Source organism: Balaenoptera ricei, chromosome 1 (assembly GCF_028023285.1).
Source record: "Balaenoptera ricei isolate mBalRic1 chromosome 1, mBalRic1.hap2, whole genome shotgun sequence".
NCBI lineage: Eukaryota > Metazoa > Chordata > Mammalia > Artiodactyla > Balaenopteridae > Balaenoptera > Balaenoptera ricei.
Genome location: NC_082639.1, coordinates 34,467,049 through 34,491,051, shown reverse-complemented (window position 1 = coordinate 34,491,051; position 24,003 = coordinate 34,467,049). Strand labels below are relative to the sequence as shown.

At 48.6% G+C, this 24,003-nt stretch overlaps 1 protein-coding gene across 1 annotated transcript; it reads right to left on the bottom strand.

The window, feature by feature from the left end:
- Positions 1-1,077: 1,077 nt before the first annotated feature.
- Positions 1,078-4,497, bottom strand: GUCA2B (guanylate cyclase activator 2B). The gene is made up of 3 exons (XM_059897653.1): positions 4,388-4,497; positions 3,064-3,250; positions 1,078-1,377 (listed from the first exon to the last, which is right to left on the bottom strand). Exons 1-3 carry the CDS (start codon positions 4,478-4,480, stop codon positions 1,316-1,318), a joined length of 342 nt encoding a protein of 113 aa, XP_059753636.1. The 5' UTR covers positions 4,481-4,497; the 3' UTR covers positions 1,078-1,315.
- Positions 4,498-24,003: the final 19,506 nt, after the last annotated feature.

The following is a 24,003-nucleotide window of genomic DNA, read 5'->3' as shown; positions in this document are numbered from 1 at the left end:
GGGGCGTGGCCTGGGAGGCTGGGAGGTTACAGGACGATTGAGCACAACTGGGCAGGCAGGAGGGGCAGCTGGTCTGGGGGAATCCACCATGGCCTTGGCCCTGGGAGCTGAGTTCAGAGGGTGTGGCCCCTTTGTACCTGGCTTTTCTCCTCTCTGGCTGCCCGGGACAGAGGCCGGGGAGGAAGCCAGCCTGCGGAAAGCCCTTCTCCCAGGAATTCCCAGTCTGGCTCTTGGCCTTGAGTGGAGCACCGAGGGCCCCCGGGGAAATGCGGTGCCTGCAGGGCATCCTCCCTTGGGTGTCATTAGCTGCAGCTGGGCCTGGACTCACAGGGAGGCCGTAACATGATGGTTCAGAGCATAGGCTCTGGCCCAGACTTCCTGGGAAGAAGCCTGCTTTGCCACTTTGCTGAGCCTGTGACCCGGGACTAATTAGTTCTCTCTGCACCTGATCTCCTCATTCGTAAAGGTAATACGAATGGTACCTGCTTCACTGAACTGTTGTGAGGACTCGGTGAGTTAATACCTACAAAGAATTGAGAACAGTACCTAGGGTATAGCAAATGCTCAATAGATGCTGGTATTATTAATATTCCTTAGGGCCACCAGGATGGAGAGAGGGAAGGAAGGCCTTCCATATGGAGCTGGCCAGGCAGTCCTGGGGAGCCCAAGAAGGAGGGTAAAGGTGAACTCAGGCAGGCCCGGGGACAGAATCAGCCCCGAAGGGGCACCATGTGGTTCCTCCCTCCACCCCCTCCACCGCAGTCCCACCTACGGGAGGGAGCCCCCCGTCCTCCCCCCAGACCCATCAGGAGCACAGAAGCTCTGGCTCTGCAGCTGGGCCAGGCCTTGAGCTCAGCTTGGGGGGTCAGATGGATCTGGGTGCTCTGTGGCTTCCCAGCCCTGTGATCACGGGCGACTCATTTCCACCCAGAGCCTCACTCCTTCGATATGAAATAGAGCAACTCCTCAGGCAAGGAAACCAGGAAAATACCTGACTCAGGAGTCCAACCCACCCAGCTTCCTAGGCAGCTCTGCCTATGGCTCCTGGGGATGAACAAATGGACACCTGACTCTGTGTGTAGGTGGGGAATCTTTATTCAGCAGCAGGGCTGCCTCAGGGGCCAAACTCTCCTCCAACCGTGGGTCCAACTGCTTTGTGCCAGATCCAGCTGCTCGGGCCCTGCAGGGCGGGGTGGGGGGCGGGGATGACCGTGGTGGCGGGGACCCCCAGAGCTTGGATGGGGGTGGGTGCTGCGAAGGCAGTGGGCTGGGGGGGGCACGGTGTCCAGGGTGGGCTCAGGGCACCCAGGCCATCTTAGCTGCAGCCAGTACAGGCAACATTCACGCACAGCTCACAGTCATCAGCAGCGATGTTCCCTGGGCAGAGGAGAAAACTGGTCAGCTGAACCTGAACCTGAAACATCTGTGGTCCAAGGAGCCACTGACCAGGCAGCCAGAGAAGGCCTGCTTCTGAGAGGGTTTGAGGCAGGGGCCTGGCATCCTTCTCATAGATTAAGAGCAAGAAAGTTTAGAAGAAGCGTGAGCAGCTTGGGCTCAAGTCCCAGGTTCTGTCCCCCTAGCAGTGCCTGGGCAAGTCACTTAAACTCTGTGCCTGAGTTTTCCTGCCTGCTCGACTGTATCAGCCTGACAGAGGGGTTGTGAGGAGAGCTTGCAGGCAAAGGGATTGACCCAGGGCCTGGCACTTAGTAGGTGCTCAATAAATACTAGCTACTAGAGATTATCATACTAAGTGAAGTAAGTCAGAGAAAGACAAATATCCTATGCTATCACTCATGTGGAATCTAATTTTAAAAAGTTACAAATAAACTTATTCACAAAACAGAAACAGACTTAACAGATGTCGAAAACAAACTTGTGGTTACCAAATGGGAAGAGTGGAGGGGGAGGGATAAATCAGGAGCTTGGGATGAACATACACACACTACTATATATAAGGTAGATAACCAACAAGGACCTACTGTATAGCACAGGGAACTCTATTCAATATTCTGTGATAACCTATATGAGAAAAGAATCTAAAAAACAATGAATAGATGTGTATGTATAACTGAATCACTTGGCTGTACACCTGAAACTAACACAATATTGTAAATCAATGATACTCCAATAAAATCAAAAGAAAAAAAGAAAAAAAAATACTAGCCAGTTGCCGCATTCTCCTGGCCAGCTGTTTCATCCCTCACATTTCAGCTTAGATGTCACCCCGTCTTGGAAACCTTTCAGATCCTGTTATGTAACAAGGAAGAGCCAAATCTGACTACATGTTGGATCTGTTGTTTCTTTTACTTTATCCTTTGCTTTCTGCTGCTTTTGTTCACTAAAAGGATACTGTCTATACATAATGGCCTGCCTTGGGGAACCCTGCCCCTTTATTGTTCAGGGACGCATCCTGACCCTGTCCACCCTGCGGATGGCTGCAAGAAAGAAGAAATTAACACATCCCCTCCCAGAGGCTGGCCATTCCAAGGGACATTTGCAAAACTTATGGCCTTTTTACTTTACTTCCTCACCTCCTCCCCCTCTCTGTTCTATAAAAGAAACTGGCACCCAAACCCCGATATGATGGTTTTTTGGAGACCTTAGTCTGCCATCATCTCGGTCTGCTGGCTTTCCAAATAAAGTTGTATTCCATGCCTCAACACCTCGTCTCTGATTTATTGGCCTGTCGTGCGGTTGGACTCAGTAACACTTATGCCACCGTGGACGTGAGCCATCTCTCTCCTGTGTCCCCACTGTGCCTCCCCCATCATCCCACTGCATTGCAGTCATTTTTGTGGGTCCGTTTCCTGTGTCCCCTTCCCCCCAATCTGTGTAGTCTTGGAGGTAGGCTGATCACCCCGTCCAGGTTGCCGGGGACTGAAGGAGTTCCTGGCATGCCTGATTTCAGTGCCCAAACCGGGTAGGCCAGGGGCTTGAGTTTCTTGAATCTCCCTGTTCTCAGCCACTGAGTGTTTAACAGAAACCACAAGAGGTAGAGGAGCTGGGGTGTGGGAAGGAGAGAGAATGAGGGGCAGGAGGCTTGCCAGGGGTGGGGGGACTCACTCAAGGCCTGGAAAATGCTGTCCGCTTCCCCGGAGGCACAGATGGGCTGGAGGTCCAGTGGCAGGGCCGGGTGGTGGCAGACGGAGGGCTGGGGGCTCTGGGTTTGCAGGCCAGGGCTGGGCACCCATTGCCCCTCCAATTCATTCAGCTTCTTCACCGATTCCAGTTGGACCTGGAAGCCTTGGTACTGGGGGAGGAGGGAGAGGAGATGGGAGGGCATCAAAACCTGAGCAGGAAGCGGGTGGGACACTGCCAGGAGACCAGGGTTCCTCAGGCCCCCCAGAGCTTCCCTGTTCTCACGGAGTGGGAAAGTCAAGGTCATACTCGGAAGACTGCCTGCGTGGAAGGTGGTGCCTGGCACTTCACACCCCCGTGTCACAGGCTAACTGGGAGATGAGGTCGAGCAGGGCTGTGGAGCACATTGGTTCAAGGCGTGGGCTTTGAAGGCCAGGGGACTTCGGTTCAAATCCTAGCTCTTCCCGACTGGCTGACCATCTCTTCCCCACTCTGAGCCTCATCTGACAAATGGACATAATCAAACTCCACTGCTCTCTGGTGCCTGGTACCCAGGGCACCCTCGATAACTGCATGATTGCCCTTGAACTGACATGGCAAAATGATGGCAATGCCTAGTCTAGCCAGCTGGGCTCCAAAGCCAAGGCTGCAGGGGGAAGCTGACACCGCTCCCCAGGATTTCCTTATTCCTTCCCAAGGAGGCCCCGCCCAGAGTCAGGAATGTGCCGCCCAGGAGCCCAGCGGCATCCTGCCACACCCACACGCAGGTCCTGTTTCCAGAAGACTCCTTCTGTCTCACAGCTGCCCTGGAAGGAGACCCAGATTCCCTGCTGTCTTCTCTCTGGGCCTTTGCATATGCTGTGCCCTCTGTCTGGAGCAGTTGGTGACCTCTGTGCCTGGCTACCTCCTGCCCATCCTGCAATGTCAGCTCGAGTTACCGGCCGGGGCAACTTTTCCTGGTGACCCTCCACCCTCCTCCCCATACATGGGTGAATACAGAGAGTTGTGGGAGCATAAAAGAAGTCTCCCTGCCCTCTGGGCTCTTCAAGGGCAGGGATCACGTCTTCCACATCTGATCTCTGACTGAGAGGGACATTTGAGGAGAGCAATGCTGAATGACCATAATTTATTGTTATTATCATCACCATCATAGCCACCATTGGCATCCCAGCTGCTCCCCCCCACCAGCTGTGTCCCTGGGCTGTGATTGGGTGTTGGGCTGAGCCCTGGGTCCTCAGCTATCCTCAGTGAATTGCCCAGCATTCCCTCTCCATCCCAGCCTCTCACCATGGGGACCTTCAGGACAAACCTGGATGTAGACTGACTGTGCGCCCTGCAGCAGTACCAGGAAAACCGCAGCAACCCCACACAGCAGCAGCCCTGACACCACCCTGCGAGCCATCTCGTTCCCTCTGTGTCTCGCCACCGTCCACCAGGCTTCCACTTGCTTCCCCAGCTGGCAGCTCTTTATAGGCCAGGTTCCAGCTCCCTGGTCACTCATTAACTGGCCAGCCAGGGTGGGGTTGACAGCTGGCTGGCATCCTGACAAGCCCAGAGCCCATCCCCGGGAAAGGGGTTGGGGATGATAGAGGTAAGGAGGCCCAGAGCACACTGGAGCATGATGCAGTGTTAAGCGCCTGCCTTGCGCGCAAGACAGCGAGCGAGTGGGATGAGAGGGAGGCCATTTCACAGACAGGGAAAGTGAGGCTCCAGAGGTAAAGTGCCTTGTCCCAGGTGACAGAGCTAGTTGATAGCAGAGCAGGTCCTCAGGCATCTGACCCAGCTCAGCCTAGGGTTCTTTCTCAGGTCAAAAGGTGCAGACAGACAGGTTGGTCCAGGGCAAGGTGCGCAGATACAAGGCTGACCTCAGAGTTCTCCATGCCCTCAGACCCATGCCTCTCCCACTCCCCTCTCCCCAGTTCTATTTAAGAACCATCATTCTGATCAGTCCCTGCCCAGGCCCTCAACCTGTCTCTGCCTGCCATTTCCCATGGTGATGGGTACACTCAGGCCAGGTATTGTCCATCTCACCTGTCGGTGCCTTTCAGAAGCCAGTAGCCTACCCCAGTATGGAGGAAAGCGCACCTGCCTTGGAGACAGATTGACCTGGGTTCAAAACCTGATCCCGCTGCATCTGCGTGATCTTGGCAAGTCACATCGACTCTGACTGAGTCTTAGTTTTCTCTTCCATCAAATGGGCATAGTGATAGAATCCACCACAAGAGGTTGCTGTGAGAGTGATGGGGCTGGGCCCGCCTGAGCTCGTCCTCGTCTGGGGGTGACTCGTGCTGTCACAGGTCCCTTAATTTCACAGTTGCCATTTGGGGCAGTGCATGACCTACGATCTCCGTGATTGAAGGTTGGGTCAGGGAGAAGTGGGCAAAGTCTGCAAGGGCGTCATCACCACTGCCAGCCCAGGCAGCTGTCAACAGCATCCATCCCAGGGCTCTGCTCTGCCAGGCACAGAGCCTGGCATGCAGTAGGTGCCCCATGCATAACATTGAATCGAAGCCCAGATAGCCCATCTGGCTCTCCAACCTGTGGCTAAAATCTGATGTCATTGTATTCCCTAAGACTGATCCTCCTTGCACGAGCCTAATCCCATCTCGTGCTTTTGCTGCTGCTTTCCACCTGCCTGAAATGCTCATCTCCTTCCTTCTTTTCTTGGGGGATGAAATGAAAAAAGCTTGAGTGAACTTTGGTATTTCCTTTGTCTTGCTTTGAATATGGACTTTGACCTTTACTCTTATGAGTATGAAGAATTTAATAGACTTTCTTACGTGATTTCATATCTGTAAACTGAAATAACTGTCAGTAACAATAACTCTCTTTTCTCTAATATGCAGGCGCCATGCTGTTCTATGGGCATAATCCCATTCAATCTGATGGGACAGTGTAATAATTGTCTTCATTTTATAGATGAAATTCATTTTACAGGCCCAACAAGTTCAAGCACTGTGTGAGCAGCAGGTTTTCTCTCTGGAATTCTTGCCTCTGCTCAGCTTATGGTAGAAGGAACACAGGCCTTGGATGTAAGAAGATCTGGGTTCAAGCCCAGACTCCAGCACTTCTCACCTGTGTGACCTTGGGTGGCTTCTCCAAGCCTCCATTTCTTCATCAGTAAGTGGAGGAAGTAATGGACAACCTCACAGTGGCTATTGTGAGGAAAAACTGGACAGTCCCATCCCAAAGGAACCTGTGACTCTTCCTTTCCCCAGCATGTGCCTGGCCTGTGGGGGCCATGTCGTGAGTGGTGGTTTCCCTGCCTCTCCTTCCCCATGCAGCCCTCCTTGACAGGCCCCATCTCTGAACCTGCAGATGGGACACTTCTGATCTTCGAATCCCCAGTCCTTGCTCTCTCCACCAGGCAAGCTCAACCCCACTGGCCAGACACCAAGAGACAAGGAACAAGCCTGTAGGTTTGGAGGCCCCGGTAGCCATGGCCTTCCCTCCTCTGTCTTTCGGCTCTGCCAGCCAGGGCCCATCATGTGTCACTCTTTCCCTGGGAACAAAGTGTGGCTTCCCTGTCTGCCTAATCTGACTCAGATTCATATCTCAACGCTGCTCTTCCTAATCTCTTCACCAATGACCTACCATCCATCACGCCACAGATGCACAGACACAAACCCTCGCTGCTGCCCCCTTTCAGCCAGTGTGTGTTGACGTTTCTCAGGGCGCTGCCTTCTTGAGGGACATGGGAAGTGACTGTCATGCCAGCCTCGACTCTGGTCTCTGTGTGGAAACCTCGAACACGGAGGAGAGTGGGTGGCACTTTGCCTCTGTGTGTATTTGGGCTGCTCCTCTCTCCGCACTGGACTCCCTGCCCAGTGCCCACTGGCACGGTACATCCCTGCCCCCAAACTGACCATTTCCCAGCAGCATTTGTCACACCTGACCACTCCATCTTTCTTGGAATAAAACACCTTCTCCACTTGGCTTCTGGGACACACGCTCTTCAGATTTTCTGCCAATTTCATTGGCCCATCTTCTCAGTTTCCTTTGTTGTTTTTTTCTTCTCTTCTTGACCTCTAGAGCTTAGAATGCCCCAGGGGCTCCAGGGCTCAGTCCTTGGACCACTTTCCTCTGTCTATAGTCACCCCCTTGGAGATCTTATCCAGTCTCAAGGACTTTAGTGCCATCGGTACCCTGTTCACTCCCTAGCCTGATCTCTCCCCTCAGCTCCAGACTCATTTATCTACCACCTCAGCATCTCCCAGAACAGGTGAGGGTACTACATTCACTCAGTTGCTCAGGCCAAAAATCTGGGGGGTCATCCTTGATGCCTCCCTTTGTTTTCATTGCCAAATTCAATTCATTAGCAAATCCAGTTGGCTCTACCTTCAAAATATTTCTAGACTCCAACCATGACTCATCATCTCCATTGCCACGGCCAAGGTCCAAGCTATCACCATGCATCACTGGTCTCGTGGATTCTTGTAACACCCTTGTATTAGTCAGGATTCTCCAGAGAAACAGAACCAATCCTGTTATATATTTATATATATTCTGTCTATCTATCTTCTATCTCTGTCTAGATTTATTTTTTTATTAAATTTAATTAATTAATTATTAAAAAAATTGTTATTGGAGTATAGTTGATTTACAATTCTGTGTTAGTTTCAGTTGTACAGTGAAGTGAATCAGTTATATATATATATACATATATGCACTCTTTTTTAGATTCTTTTCCCATATAGGTCACTACAGAGTATTGAGGAGTTCCCTGTGCTATACAGTAGGTCCTTATTAGTTATCTATTTTATATATAGGAGTGTGTATATGTTAATCCCAATCTCCCAATTTATCCCTCCCACCCCCTTACACCCCTGGTAACTGTAAGTTTGTTTTCTACATCTGTAACTCTATTTCTGTTTTGTAGATAAGTTGTCTAGATTTATTTGAAAAGATTGGCTCATTCAATTGTTGGAGCTGGCAAGTTTGAAATCTGTAAGGCAGGTTGGCAGGCTGGAAATTCAGATGCAGTCATGAGTCTGAATTTTGCAGGACAAGCCAGCAGGTGGGAAACTCAGGCAGGGTTTCCATGTTGCAACCTTGAGGCAAAATTCCTTCTTCTTCTTTGGGAAACCTCAGTCTTTCTAAGGCCTTCAGCTGATTGAATGAAGCCCACACACATTATTCACTTAAACTCTACTGACTGTAAATATTAATCACATCTGAAAAAATATCTTCACAACAACATCTAGACTGCTGGTTGACCAAACAACTGGGCACCACAGCCTGGCCAAGAGAGGTCTCCAAACAGATCTCTCTGTATCCACTCTTGCCTGTCTTCAGGCCTCCAGGCGGCAGCCAGAGTGAGCCTGTTAAAATTTAAGTCAGACCATGTCTCTCCTCTGCTCAAACCCACTAATGGCTTCCCACTTTACTCAGGGTAAAATTCAAAGGCTTCCACTGGCCTTCCAGGTCCCTTTGGCTCCCCTTCACATCTCTGAGCTCATCTCTAAAAATTCTGCCCTTCACCCTCTGGGTTCCAGCTACACCAACTTCCTTGCTGTCGCCCAAACTTGCCAAAAGTTGCTTACCTCGGGACTCTGCTCTTTACCCATGCACTTATATAACTCACCTCATCACTCCTTCCAGGTCTCTGCTCATATGTCACTTCCCCAAAGAGATCTTTCCCGACCATCCTACCTCAGAAAGCTTCCCCACCACTCCTGGTTCCCTTAACCTGCTTTCTTGTAGCACCTGTCATATACACACATTTCACTTCTTGCATTTCTTTCACTACTAGAATGCAAGGAATTGGTCTATTTGGTTCTTCCCAAACAATATATGGCACATAATTGGTGCTTAATAACTACCTGATGAGTTGAATAAATGAATATGAGTCAAATGTTAACTCCACCAACCACTAGATGTTTGGTGTTGGAAAATGTCCTACTTCTCTGAGCCTCATTCATCTTGTTTGGCATCTTCCTGCCACATGTAAGGGGCCTGGTGACTGTTCAAAAAATGTGAAGACATTTGTGAACTAGTGTTCCTAGTTATGAAATCATTGTTTATCAAGAAACAAAATCCTTTTTGTGTCGTATGTGCATAGCAAACTCTAGGGTATATAATGATTGAATCCACACATATTTATTGACGGCCTATTATGTTCCAAGCACCATTCTAGGCACAAGGGACACAGCAACCAACAAGACAGACAAAGCCACTGCCCACAGAGCAGTGCTGGTGGCTTGGAAATGGTGGGTTGGGGGTGTGTGTGTCAGAATAGGGATGGTGAGAAGAAGTTGGATTCTAGACATTCGTTGAAAGAGCCCACAGGATTCTCTGTTCCCTTGGATGTGGAGGGTAAATGGGGAGGAGTCAAGGACAACTCAAAGTTGTTCCACGTCAGATGGGGCTGCCACTTACCGAGATGGGAAGCAGGGATGAGCAAGTCAGGTGAGGGTCTGGAGAGTCCAGTTTGGACATGTTGAGTTTGAGATGCCTGCTTGACCTCTGAGTAGAGATATGGTATGGGCCACAGATATACATGTGTGGTCGTCAAGGAGGATCTGATACTTAGAGTCTTGAAACTGGATTGAGAGAGTGACTGGTTGGAGAAGAGGCCAGTCCCAGGGCCGAGCTGCAACAGGGCCCTGCAGTATTTGGAGGTAAAGTAGAGCAGGAGGAACCGGCAAAGCCGATGGAGAAGGAGCAGTAGATGGAGCCCAAAGAGAGGGTTGTGTCTTCAAAGCCAAACGAAAAAGGTGTTTCAGGAACAACAGCATGCTCCCTGGGGTCAAACGCTGGCTCAGCTCTGGTAAAGTGAAGACAGAACTGCCCCTGGATTTAGCTACATGGAAGTGGCTGGTGACCTTGACAGGATCAATTTCAGGAAAGCAGTGGATGTAAACCTGATTGCAGTGGGATCAAGTGAGAAGAGGAGGACAGGAAATAGACACAGTGAGAATGGAGGTCTGGCTCTAGAGCTAGAGAACTTAACTTTCACTTTGAATTAAAGGGTAAAATGGAGAGATGACAAATTTAAAGAAAAATAGGTGTATTGGGTTTAACACATAAGCAGAGTTGATCTAGAAGACCCTGTATGGGGAATTGTATAAACTAAAGTGTGGTGGTTTTCCAGCAGCTTCCCTAATGAAATTTTGGCCCCTCCCTGAAGAAGTGGGTGGCCTAGTGAATGGTTCTATTTTTGCTACGGCCAATGGGAGACTCAGAACCAAATCTGTACCCCAATATAAGTAACTACACTGAACCCCATTCATCCTATGACTTCCCTTTTGACTCAATTCCCCAGTCTACCCATATTGTACTGATCTTGACACACACACACACACACAGCCCTTTCAGGTTGTATTCTCCCCAGCTCCAATTGTCTTTATGGACTGGGGTTTGGGTAGAGTGTTTAAACACAAATAAGTGGATCAGGGCTGTCCCCTGGTGTCAGGCAGGGAGCACTGCAGGCAGAGAAAGCCGAGCTGCCCTTGTCCTTCAGGCATCCTTCGCTGAGCCACCCCTTGAGAGTTAATGGATGAGGAGACACATACTCTCTGATTTGAGGGGCAGTGGAAAGCCTCTGTCCCCATGTCTCCTCCCAGGGGTGGAGGGTCCTGCCAATGTGACTGTGACAGTCTCCATAAGGGGAAGCGCATGAGGTCGTTAGGGAAAAGCCCCTGCCTGCTGGCTGGTGTCTGCGTCCTGTGGTCTCCAGGCAGTGGGTGCTGAGGTGAACAAGAAGACTGCAGTGGCGAGGGGAGGGAGGAGAAGGTGCAGCCCACAGGCGGGACTGGGGCTTGGGAGCGGCTAAGGGGCAGCCCGAGGCAGCGGGGAGCCGCAGCAAGGGGGGCACACCTGGGCCTCCAGGGTCTGCTGTTGCCTGAGCTGCGCTGCTCTCTTGGGAGGAGATGGTGTGCCTCTGACCTTGGCTTTTGTCGGTGTGTTTCTGCCTTCCTCCCCCTGTGGTCAAAGGTGTGTGAGCACGTGTGTGCCTGCCTGCCTGCTGTGAGCACGTGTAGATATGTGTGCACTTTGTGTCTATAGGTGAGTGTGTGCGCACACGTGTGGTAGGTGTGTGTGTGTGTGTGTGTGTGCATGCGTGTGTGAGAGCATGTGAACACGGGTAGGCTGTCTGCGTCTGTGTGGGCATCTGCACGTGTGAGTGTGGGTGGTGTGTGAATAGGTACGTGTAAGCGTGTGTAGGCATGTGCGTGTGAGCATGTGCATGTTTGTGTCTGCGTGAGTGTGTAAGCGGGGGAGTGCGAGTGTGTGCCGGGTGCTGGAAGGGAGGCCTCTCTCTCCTGGCTGTGGACAGGGGCCGGGTGGCCGCCAGGGTCCCTCTGAAGCCAGGATTGGGCCCGGGCGCGGGGGCTCGGGGCTGGGAAGGTGGAGGCCGGGCCTGGGGGAGCAGCCTTCGCGCAGCTGCCTGGAAGCCGGGGGATTAACGGAGGACCCGGGAAGGCGGCCAGCCCAGGGCAGCCGGATCCGAATGTTCTCGCGTCTTCAACTCCCCCAGCACCCTCCGGCAGCCGCTCGGATGCTGTGGTTTTGGAGTCAGGCAGAGCCGAGGTCACACCGCTGTGGGCTCTCCAGCAAATCATTCCCTTCACTGAGTGTCAGTTCTCTCGATGGTGACATGGAATCAGCACACTGTGGCGGCGGAAGGGGGACGACGAGGGCACAGCAATGCCAGCGAGTGTTCACTGGGGACTGACGATGGGCCGGCCCTGATCTAAGGGCTCTACCAGCGCAAGCACGTGGCTTCCTCACATCCCCCTCGGTGGCAGAAAGCGTTCCTTTTACCGAGAACACCCGGGCAAGGGAGGTTTTCTAACTCTCCTGAGGACACACAGCTTGTAAGTGGCAGAGCTCCCGATCTGGTGTCATAAGCACTATACACCTGGCCTGTGTGAGCGGTAAGTGGATATAAGGCAGCCCTGCAGTGCTGGGCACTTCGTAGGCCCTCAGTAGCTGTCCCCTCGTGCCCACTACCCTCTGTCCCTCCTAGGAGTTAAAGGCAACAGTTGAGGGAGAGGGTGAGTCCTCTTCACATCCCCCATGAATGCTCCCTCTCAGAAGTTCTGGGAGTCCTGGAATTTGCCAAAGAAATGACCTGGATGTTGGTTCATGTATCCCCACCACAGGCAATGTGACAGTAACAACAACATACTGCTATAGATGTATATGCATAATGATTAGATGCAGTCCTTCATTCGGCCAACATTTATTGAGCTTCAGTTCTTTGCTGGGCACCAGGGCTCAGAAATGGATAAGACAGTCCCTGCCCTCAAAGGGCTCATGGTCCATGAGGACAGGTGAGGTCAATGCCGTGTGACAGACACGGGGCGTGGGGAAGCTCAGGAGGTGCCAGGAACCCCGAGGAGGCCCCACCTGCCTCCAGCTCGGAAGCAGGGGCCCTTCCAACCGTTTGCTTACATCTCATGCCCGGGATGCTCCTGCAGCCCTCTCCCATGTCCTGCCCCAGCACGCTTCCTCCAGGAAGCCAGCCCAGACCACAGTCCTTCCTCTTCTTCTTGGGAACTTCCGCGGCCCTTGTGCCCCCTCCATGGAACCCAGCCCCTGCTACCTTAATTGTTTCCGGTTTGGGTGCAAGGGACCCGTCTCCACAGTTAGGCTGCATCCCCTCCAGGACACAGCCTCCATCTCACATTCCTGAGAGATCCCAGTGCCCAGGTGGTCCCACACAAGCCCAGGACACACCATCTTTAGCAACGCTCCCGTTGGGGGTTCTTTGTTTGCAGCCCATGGGTTGAGCTGCTGAGGAAATCCTAACTGCTGAGTCAGGGACCCCCGCTTTGCCGAGCAGGATTGAGTTTCATTAAGTGGAGATGAAATACAAATTCCCCACAGCATTCATGGGATTGATGTCCAAGGTGCAGCTGCCATTTATGTTTTGAAATTTGCAGTTGGGGATCATTGTGAAACTTGATTGCTCTGTCTTGGGGACTTCTTAAAGTCCAACTCCCACAATAAGGCCAATCAGACTCAACCATCAAATGTCAAATAGGAGCTAATGAACCATTCACAGGCTGGGGAGAGAAATCAGGCAATCTCTTATTTCAGGATTATCCCTTCCAAATATTGAATCTGAACTGTAAGCAGAATTTGCTATAATTGTGTCCTCCTCCTCACGGGTGTGGAGGATCATTGGCATTCGCTTCGTGTCTCGGCTTTCCAGAGAGAGGCTTGACAAGCCAACCCGCCGCTTTCTAGAGGCACGGGATCCTGGGGTACCGTTCGATAGGGAGCGGGCAGGGGGTGCTGGGAGTCCTCCTGTCCCCCTGGCTGAGTCGGTTGAGCTCGATGTTGGCTGGGTGTCCCAAGTGCCTGTGTGGCAGCCTCTTTGTGGGAGAGGGCGGTCAGCATCGAAGGAGGGGGACGCACTCACATAAGCTCCACTGGAAGCCCGGGTGTGGCTTCAGGAGGGTCGCTGGAGCCCAGGGACAAAGGAATGTGTCCGGTCTCTACTCCTTAATCTGTTGCATTGGGATCTGCAAAGGCTAGCACCTCGGCTGCCACCCTGTCGGCTGATGCCCAAGTACATATGCTGTTCTCTGGTGCCCCTTTGAAACATCTGGCTGGGTGAGTTGGGTTATAATAGAGGGTTTGCCATCACTTCTACCTGGGGCAGCATTATGATGCAGGAGGTGTTTACTCTCCTCTTGCTTCCTTTAGGAATTGCGGGTAGCACGGTGGTGAGTCATTCCCTGTGGCAGAGATGGCTGGCTGTCCATCAAAATTTCCTCTCCTCTCTCATACTACACAGTCCTGGATGGAAAGCAGCTATCTGGCCAGCGATATGCAACTAGACTTGGTCACATAACTGGCTTTCATCACTGAAATGTGAGAAGAAAAAATGAGGGCTACTTACAGTTCAAGGCTCTTAAGAGGCAGCGCACCTTCCCCATCCCGATTTCCCCCTTTTACTGATTGGTTTCAGATGGTGACAAGGCTCTACAGGATGGCAGAGTCACAAGAAGGAAAGAGCCCGGGTCCCTGAATCAACACGTTCAGGATAGGGGCTATGTAAATAGAGTGCACTTAATGGTTCATCCTTCCCTGTAGCTATTGTCATGTGAACTTGGAGTACCTCCTGTAAAGGTGGAGTATGTTGGTTAAATCAATGGAATATATATATATATATATATATATATATCCCATTGCTTTGGCCAATAAAATGAGGTAGAAGTGATGGTGTGCCAGTTCCAAGCCCAAGTCTTAAAAAATCCTGCATGTTTCTATTTGTTTGCATCTTTGCCATCTCCATATGAACATTTCTGACTGGTCTGCTGGAGAAGAGACACATGGAGTGAGCCAAGACACCCCAGTTGTGCAGCCAAGGACAGCCTAGACCAGCCTTCAACCAGCAACCCATGAGCTGGTTGAACGAGCTGGTGAATGAGCCCAGCAAGATCAGCAGTGTTATCTCGCCAAGCCCCATCTGCTTCCAGATGCCTGTGCACTAAGCACTTACTGTTGTGTGCCACTGAAATTTTGTGGTGTTTGTTACGCAGCATCAGGACACTAGATAACTGATACAACAGTCTACCAACCAGGAATGAATCTATTTCTTGGACTCTGCTGTGAGTAAGAGAGAAACTTCTATTGTGATGGAATGTTGTACATTTTGGAGTTGATTTGTAATAGCAGTTTAACTTACCCTAATTAAAACAACCCACTACTTGCATGGCTTGCCCATCGCTTTATGATGAAGGATCCGGAAAAAATCTCTCCAGGTCCATCCAGCATATCTTTTCCTCTTTCTGCACACCAGTTGCGCTGGATTTCCCTCAAGTCCTTGAGTGCCCCAGGCAATTTCCAATATCGTGACCTTATCTTATGCATTTCCCTCTGCTTAGAACCCCACTCCTCACCACATAGCATAGCTAACTCTCAGCTAAAATTCCCCACCTCCCCACCCCCCTCCCCAGCCAGCAAGTTTACTCTAATTCTCAGAGGAGGTTACTCCCCTGTTAAGGTGGTCCCAAATCCCTGTGCATGTCCTTGGTGCCTTTGAGACTCCCAGCCCAGGTACATCCTCTCCATCATGAGGCAGGACCCCATCTGGTGTGCTCATGGTGGGTCCCTCCCATCGGGCACACACCTGGCGCATTGTACAGGCTCCATGAGTAGTTTTTGAATAAATGGGTTGGTGTAGGTAACATTTTCTGGACTAGGGTTACCAAGGCTTTTCAACAGAACACCTTTGAGCTTGTGAGGACATATGAGGGACCTCCCTCTCCTTCACAGGTGCTGTCTAGTTGTATGTTTATTTTTCTCTCAACCTTCCTTCCCAGCTCAGGCTCTTAAGTGGCCATCCAGTGAGGTGGTGGGCTCTGTAGTTAGTCTGCCTGGGCCCAAATTCTGGCTCTGCTCCTTACCAAATGTGATCTCTCTGACAGGTTTCTTAATCTCTCCTTGCTTCAGTTTCCTCATCTATAAAATGGGGTTTATGAGAGTACCCATCTCATAAGGTTGCTCTGAGGAATAAGTGAGTTCATATGTGTAAAGCATATTCACAGAGCCTCACATACGGAGAAAGTTATAAAAGCATAAGCTATAATTATTCAAGGTCAGGGACTATATTTTATTCATTTTTGTATCTCCCAAATGCTTAAATCTATGCTGGCAAAAAGAATGTGCTCAATAAGTGCCTTTAAAGAGAAAAAATTCCAGAGGGTTAAAAAAAAAAAGACTTCATTATTATTATTATTATTAATTACTTTTTTTTTAGGCCGTGCTGAGCGGCTTGAGGAATCTTAGTTCCCTGACCAGAGATTGAACCTGGGGCTCCGGCAGTGAAAGCACAGAGTCCTAACCACTGGACCACCAGGGAATTCCCTCATTATTTTTTTAGAGCAGGTTTACCACGAAATTAAGAGGAAGGTACAGATATTTCCAATACACCCTTGGCCCCAACATGCATGGCCTCCCCCATCATCAACAATACTTACCAGAATGTTACCTTTTTTTAAAAAACCAAGAATGAACCTACATTGACACATCGTGATCACCCAAAGTCCATTGTTCACCTTAGGGTTCACTCTTGGTGTTGTGTATTTGTGGGTCTGGACAAATGCATAATGACATCCACCCATCATTATGATACCACACAGAGTATCTTCACTGTGATTATTTTGTTTTGCTTTTTTCACCTCATCATGCCATGAGTTCAGAGGGAATGGGTCCCAGCAGCTCAGGCTCCTCTCCATCGGTCTCACAAAGCCTGCCCCTCTGGGGGGAGTGGGCCGGTGCTTCCCTTGAACCTGGGCACTTTTCTCCTTGGCTCCTTCCTATCCCGGCTCTTAGAGCATTTAATACACTCAACACATATGCTCCTTCTCTTGGCAAGAATCTTGTCCTTCACCTGTTTGTTTACAATAATGCCAGCAGCACACAGGGCCACGTCATAGACTCCTTCAGTTTTGCCGTGGTGACATTCATGGGTGTTCCCTTTGGAACAGTGCTAGTCCCTGGATGTCGATATCACCTTCCTTGTAGGTTCACGTGTATGTGGCCAAAGGAACAACTTCCGGTTTTCTAAAAGGCCTGGAGAACATACAGCGGGTGCTCCTCCTCTTTCCCTTTGTGTTAGTCATTTTGGCGAAATTACTGGAAGATGGTGGTTCCGGCTGAAAGGCCATAAATGCTTTTCAAATGAATGAATCAAAAAAAGTCTCAGAAATAGTATTGGGAAAAAAAGATCAAAACGTATAAGCTGAAATGCCTGTTCAACAAGGTCCTACTGTATAGCACAGGGAACTAAATTCAATATCTTGTGATAAACCATAATGGAAAAGAATCTGAAAATGAATATATATATATGTATAACTGAATCACTTTGCTGTACAGCAGAAATAAACACAGCACTGTAAATCAACTATATGTCAATAAAGTAAATTAAAAAAAAATAGAAATAGCTGTTCAAGTCCAGAGTTGGCTCCTAGTTCACATATGGCTCAAATCAGCAATCAGGGAAGACTATTCTCGTGGTGTTTCACTACATCTTATTTGGACCCCAGTGGCACCCCAGCTTGGTCCCTGCCTTCCTTCGCTTGAAGACTTGCCACTACTGGGATCCTGAAGAAGTGGCCCAGGAATGACAGCGACGTCGAAAATTTTCAAGCATCGTTGAGTAGTCTGAGGTGATACACTTGATGGGGCAGAGTCCATCGATACGTGTTTTGACCTGTTTATTTATAAATGCACTGTGTTGAAAGTAGGCATAGAGGGAACTTACCTCAACATAATAAAGGCCATATATGACAAACCCACAGCCAACATCGTCCTCAATGGTGAAAAACTGAAACCATTTCCACTAAGATCAGGAACAAGACAAGGTTGCCCACTCTCACCACTATTATTCAACATAGTTTTGGAAGTTTTAGCCACAGCAATCAGAGAAGAAAAAGAAATAAAAGGAATCCAAATCGCAAAAGAAGAAGTAAAGCTGCCACTGTTTGCAGATGACATGATACTATACATAGAGAATCCTAAAGATGCTACCAGAAAACTACCAGAGCTAATCAATGAATTTGGTAAAGTAGCAGGATACAAAATTAATGCACAGAAATCTCTTGCATTCCTATACATCAATGATGAAAAATCTGAAAGTGAAATTAAGAAAACACTCCCATTTACCATTGCAACAAAAAGAATAAAATACCTAGGAATAAACCTACCTAAGGAGACAAAAGACTTGTATGCAGAAAATTATAAGACACTGATGAAAGAAATTAAAGATGATACAAATAGATGGAGAGATATACCATGTTCTTGGATTGGAAGAATCAACATTGTGAAAATGACTATACTACCCAAAGCAATCTACAGATTCAATGCAATCCCTATCAAACTACCACTGGCATTTTTCACAGAACTAGAACAAAAAATTTCACACTTTGTATGGAAACACAAAAGACCCCGAACAGCCAAAGCAATCTTGAGAAAGAAAAACAGAGCTGGAGGAATCAGGCTCCCTGACTTCAGACTCTACTACAAAGCTACAGTAATCAAGACAGTATGGTACTGGCACAAAAACAGAAATATAGATCAATGCAACAGGATAGAAAGCCCAGAGATAAACCCACGCACATATGGTCACCTTATCTTTGATAAAGGAGGCAAGAATATACAATGGAGAAAAGACAGCCTCTACAATAAGTGGTGCTGGGAAAACTGGACCACTACATGTAAAAGAATGGAATTAGAACACTTCCTAACACCATACACAAAAATAAACTCAAAATGGATTAAAGACCTAAATGTAAGGCCAGACACAATCAAACTCTTAGAGGAAAACATAGGCAGAACACTCTATGACATAAATCACAGCAAGATCCTTTTTGACCCACCTCCTGGAGAAATGGAAATAAAAACAAAAATAAACAAATGGGACCTAATGAAACTGAAAAGCTTTTGCACAGCAAAGGAAACCATAAACAAGACGAAAAGACAACCCTCAGAATGGGAGAAAATATTTGCAAATGAAGCAACTGACAAAGGATTAATCTCCAAAATTTACAAGCAGCCCATGCAGTTCAATATCAAAGAAACAAACAACCCAATCCAAAAATGGGCAGAAGACCTAAATAGACATTTCTCCAAAGAAGATATACAGATTGCCAACAAACACCTGAAAGAAGGCTCAACATCATTAATCATTAGAGAAATGCAAATCAAAACTACAATGCGATATCATCTCACACTGGTCAGAATGGCCATCATCAAAAAATCTACAAACAAATGTTGGAGAGGGTGTGGAGAAAAGGGAACTCTCATACACTGTTGGTAGGAACATAAATTGATACAGCCACTATGGAGAACAGTATGGAGGTTCCTTAAAAAACTAAAAATAGAACTACCATACGACCCAGCAATCCCACTACTGGGCATATACCCTGAGAAAACCATAATTCAAAAAGAGTCATGTACCACAATGTTCATTGCAGCTCTATTTACAATAGCCAGGACATGGAAGCAACCTAAGTGTCCATCGACAGATGAATGGATAAAGAAGATGTGGCACATATATACAATGGAATATTACTCAGCCATAAAAAGAAACAAAATTGAGTTATTTGTAGTGAGGTGGATGGACCTAGAGTCTGTCATACGAGTGAAGTAAGTCAGAAAGAGAAAAACAAATACCGTATGCTAACACATATATATGGAATCTAAAAAAAAAAATGGTCATGAAGAACATAGGGGCAAGATGGGAATAAAGACGCAGACCTACTAGAAGATGGACTTGAGGACATGGGGAGGGGGAAGGGTAAACTGGGACAAAGTGAGAGAGAGGTAGTTTATATATGGACATATAAACACTACCAAATGTAAAATAGATAGCTAGTGGGAAGCAGTCGCATAGCACAGGGAGATCAGCTCCGTGCTTTGTGACCAGCTAGAAGGGTGGGATAAGGAGGGAGGGAGGGAGGGAGACGCAAGAGGGAAGAGATATGGGGAAATATGTATATGTATAACTGATTCACTTTGTTATAAAGCAGAAACTAACATACCATTGTAAAGCAATTATACTCCAATAAAAATGTTAAAAAAAAAATGCACTGTGTTACTGAAACATACATCCCCAAATTGTCCCAGTTCCTCTTTCACCATTATTTGGAAGAAGACTTGGCAGCAAATCTGGATGTTGGGACCTTTCTGGAAATCGTCGCCATCACATCATCTGTCAGCAGCGACTGGCTACTTACTTTGTGCAGGCAGTTGTCAGTCCTTTAATCCTCTCAACACCTCTGTGAGGGAGTCACCTCCACTTTAGAGATGGAGAAACTGAGGCTCTGGGAGATTAAGTCAGGTGCCAAGGTGGCACAGGAGGAACTGGTACAGCCAGGATCCAACTCCAGAGCACGGTGTGGGGCAGGCATGGTATCTCCTGTGGACCACAGGTGTAGTATTGAAAAGGCTTGGCAAATCGTGCCTTAGAAATCCTACTCCGTGACAGCCTATTATTTCAAAAACATTGGTTGAGTGTCTTCGCTGTGTGAGGAGGCTCCAGGGGGGCAGGAAGGGTGTCTAACAGTTGGAGCTGGAGAGGGGAAAGGCCTCCTGGGAGGCAGGGAGCTTCTTCTCATCTGAGCAGGGCCAAAGGTGGTCGTGGGGAGTCTGTGTCAGCAAAGGGCTGACCTGGTGACCCAGAGAGTTCCTTCCATTCTTGAGCCTATGGGCCTATGTCTGACTTGTATCCAAGTGGCCCTTGAACTGGTACCATTTCTGCTCTAGAAAGGAGCCACATCTAGAATGGGCATCCATAAGGGCAGGCTTCCCAACCTGAAATGGTCCTGAAGCTGGTCCACTGTCCTGCCAGCAAGGCCAGCAGCAGAAAATCCATGTGACTTTAGGCCCACTCTACTCATAGGTAAGGAGTCCTTCAGTTAATAGCATGGGTTTGGGGCCCAACAGACCTAAGCTTGAATTTCAGCTCAGCCACTCCCAAACGGGGCTTGGTCTTAGTTTCCTTGTGTGTAAAATGGGGATAACTATTGTACTTTCTTCTTTGCTTTGCTATGATGGGTAAATGAGTAATGCATTTAGCCCAAGACTGGCACAGAGATGAATGTTTATCAAAACAACCAGAACTGTCCAGGTATTTTGCCCCAAGGTGGTGTATTTGGCCTGCTTGGAAATCCTTAGTGTGAAGTAATAACACTAGATAACATTTATGTAGCACATACTAAGTGCCAGACACTTAGTCATAAGAGTTTTAGGTGTGTTAACTAATTTAATTCCTGTGTCAACCTTATGAAGTGGGTCTTATTATTATCTTCATTTCACAGAGAAGGAAACCGAGGCACAGAGAGGTCTGTCCTGGAAATCTCTTGGGAGGTTCCATATAGCTGTAGGCTGCTCAACAAGAGGGTGGTTTGGTATGAGATGAGAAAACCTATTCTTAACATCTAGAAAAGTAGTCTTAATGATACCCCCAACATCTGTGAGACCACCTCACAATAAAGTGAGTATTTTTTTAAGTTAAAAATTAAGAGCTCTTGTCCTTTGAAAGACTCTGTTAAGAGAATGAAAAGACAAGCAACAGACTGGGAGAAAATATTTGTAAATCCTATATATGTTAAAATATTTGAATCAGATTATATAAACAATTCTCAAAAGGCCACAATAAAACAGCTCAATTTTTTACAATGAGCAAAAGATATGAACAGATACTTCAACAAAGAAGATAAATGAATGGCAAGTAAGCACATGAAAAAAAATGTTTAACATCTGTTGTCTTGGCTTTAGTGCAAATTAGAACCAAATTACACCCCCTAGAATAGCTAAAATTAAGAAAGACTGACTTCATTAAGACTGGCAATACTAAGTGTTGGCAAGGTTGTGGAACTCTCAGATACTGCTGGTGGGAATGTAAAATGGTACAACCACTTTGGAAAACAGTTTGGCAATTTCTCAAAAAGTTAAACTCACACCTACCTTATGATCCCAGCCATTGCTAGGTAACTACTCCTAGGTATTTAACCAAGAGAAATGGAAGGACATGTCCACAGGAAGACTTGTACCTGAATGCTCACAGCAGCTTTAGCTGTAATAGCTCATCAAGTAAGTGATGGATAAACGACTTTGGTACATGCCTACAATGCAATACTGTTCAGCAAATGCTATTCAGCGTGGATGAATCTCAAAATGGGCTGAGTGAAAAAAGCCTGGTAAAAAAACAAGTAGACCTCTATGATCCCATTTATATACAATTCTAGGAAATGCAAATGAATCCATAATGACGGCAAGCAGATCAGTGGTTGCCTGGGGGTGAGGGGAGACAGGGGGTGGGGTGGGGGAGGGTGTGGATTCCAGAGGGGCCTGAGGACACTTTAGGAAAGATGGACATATTTGCCATCTTGAGTCTGGCAGTGGTTTCACAGGTGTATACATTTGTCAAAACTTATCCAATTATAAGCTTTAGATATCTTCAGTTTGTTTTTTTTTTAATGTCAATTATACCTCCGTAAAGCTGTTGAAAGTGAAATTCAGGTGTGACGAGGGAGGGGTTGGGGAGTTATTGGAGGCCCTGAGCGATTCAACTCAGGCTCCCTCTAGGTTGCTGCCTTTTAAAAAATTATTTTTTAAAATTAATTCTCCAGTAAAGGGCAGGCCCTGTACCGGGCACTTTCACTTTGTTCTCGCAGGACCTGGGTAGAGCCTGTGCAAGCAAGTGTGCCCCGTAAAGGGCATGGGGTGGGGGGGCTGCTCAGAGGATGCACGGGGAGAGCTTGGGGAAATACCTTCACATCTCAGTCCAGCGTTCTGCTTTCCAAATGTGTAGTTTTGACCCTTTAAGGAAGCGAGTTCTGTGGAGCTGTTACCAATCAGGGTTCTTGGCCTTCCTTAATCAATAGAAATTGATAAGAGGCCAGACAAGAAATTCATGCAAGGCTTTATGAGAGCCCCTGCTGCAGCAGTGGGGAGCGAAGACAAATAACAGGTTCCCTCGCTTGCTCCCCAAGGCAGGGCGAGCTGGTTCTTTTTTTTTTTTTTTTAATTAATTAATTTTTATTTTTGGCTGCGTTGGGTCTTCGTTGCTGCACGCGGGCTTCCTCTAGTTGTGGTGAGCGGGGGCTACTCTTTGTTGCAGTGTATGGGCTTCTCATTGCAGTGGCTTCTCTTGTTGCGGAGCACGGGCTCTAGGCGCGCGGGCTTCAGTAGTTGTGACACGTGGGCTCAGTAGTTGTGGCTCGAGGGCTCTAGAGCGCAGGCTCAGTAGTTGTGGCGCACAGGCTTAGTTGCTCCGCGGCATGTGGGATCTTCCCATACCAGGGCTCGAACCCGTGTCTCCTGCATTGGCAGGCAGATTCTTAACCACTGCGCCACCAGGGAGGTCCCCGAGCTGGTTCTTTACATGGGATGAGGGTAGGGGCGGGTCCAGGGGCTGGGCTGGAGGGGTGGCTGAGGTGGTCTGCCCCTCCCTCTGGTGGTGTTGAGTGCAGGGGGCATGCGCAGTACCCTGTTTTGCTCCTGGCTCTTCTGAAGTGGGCTTTGAGTTTGGTTTTTTTGTAACTTATTGTCCATAATTTGCCCCAACTGCGAATGCATGTGGTTATTTTTAGTCCCTTGTAGTTTCTTTGTGTTTTGTTGCTCAAGGTGACGTTTGTCCAGATGCAAGCACTGCAGCAAAGAGTCCCAGATCCCAGGTGCCAGCCGGTCTCAGAGCTGTGTCCCTTAAACTTCCGTCTAAAACGATGCGGGTGGGGGTGGGGTGGGGGCTGAAGGATCAGTGTGCTTCTGCGATGCCCTCAGTTGGCAGCACCAGCTTCCTGGCTCAGAGATAAGCCAGGGAAGCGGAGTCTTGGAGGAGGGCAGGGCCCTGAGTGTTTTCTCTGCCCCAGGCTGCGTGCTCATCCTTTTCAAGCTCCCCTGGGGCTGTAGGGCTGTCTCATGCATATTCCGGCTCCTCTCCTGAGGAGGCAAACTCCGCCGGCAGACCAGGAAAGGCGGAGACAGTGCTTCTGTTCATGGTCTGGTGCTCTCGCCCTCCTTTCACGAACTCAAGTGAAGATTTTATAGGATGCTCAGAAATGGTTTGCAATGGAAATCACCACTGGATCCCATCCCCAGAGTCTTGGTGTGTGTGTGTGTGTGTGTGTGTGTGTGTGTGTGTGTGTGTGTGTAGGATACAAACCCAAGGCAAATGCCACTTGGCTCCCTACCCCTTTCCAGGAGGCAGATGTGAAAGGACCCCCCTCTCCTGGCTTGGCAGTCTGTTGGGAAGGAACTGCTGGACTGATGGATAAAGGCTGGCTCGGCAGGAGCTGAGGCTATGAGTCTCAAAGAGGCACAGTTGCCAGTGCAGACAACAGAAGGAACAGGTTCCGGAAGCAGGAGGGAAAGAGGGGACGACCAGTGAATGCATGCACACGTCCTAGAGCACACACCTAGCCCTGGGCACTACTGACATCTTCTTTATTGTGAAGGGCT

Bases quoted from the DNA above. Each gene is read 5' to 3' on its own strand.
- GUCA2B (XM_059897653.1), bottom strand. From the start codon at position 4,480: ATGGCTCGCAGGGTGGTGTCAGGGCTGCTGCTGTGTGGGGTTGCTGCG. The intron at 3,251-4,387 runs GTTTGTCCTGAA...CTCCTCCCCCAG, and splicing joins CACAGTCAGTCTACATCCAG to TACCAAGGCTTCCAGGTCCA. The intron at 1,378-3,063 runs GTGAGTCCCCCC...TCCTCTGCCCAG, and splicing joins CAGCATTTTCCAGGCCTTGA to GGAACATCGCTGCTGATGAC.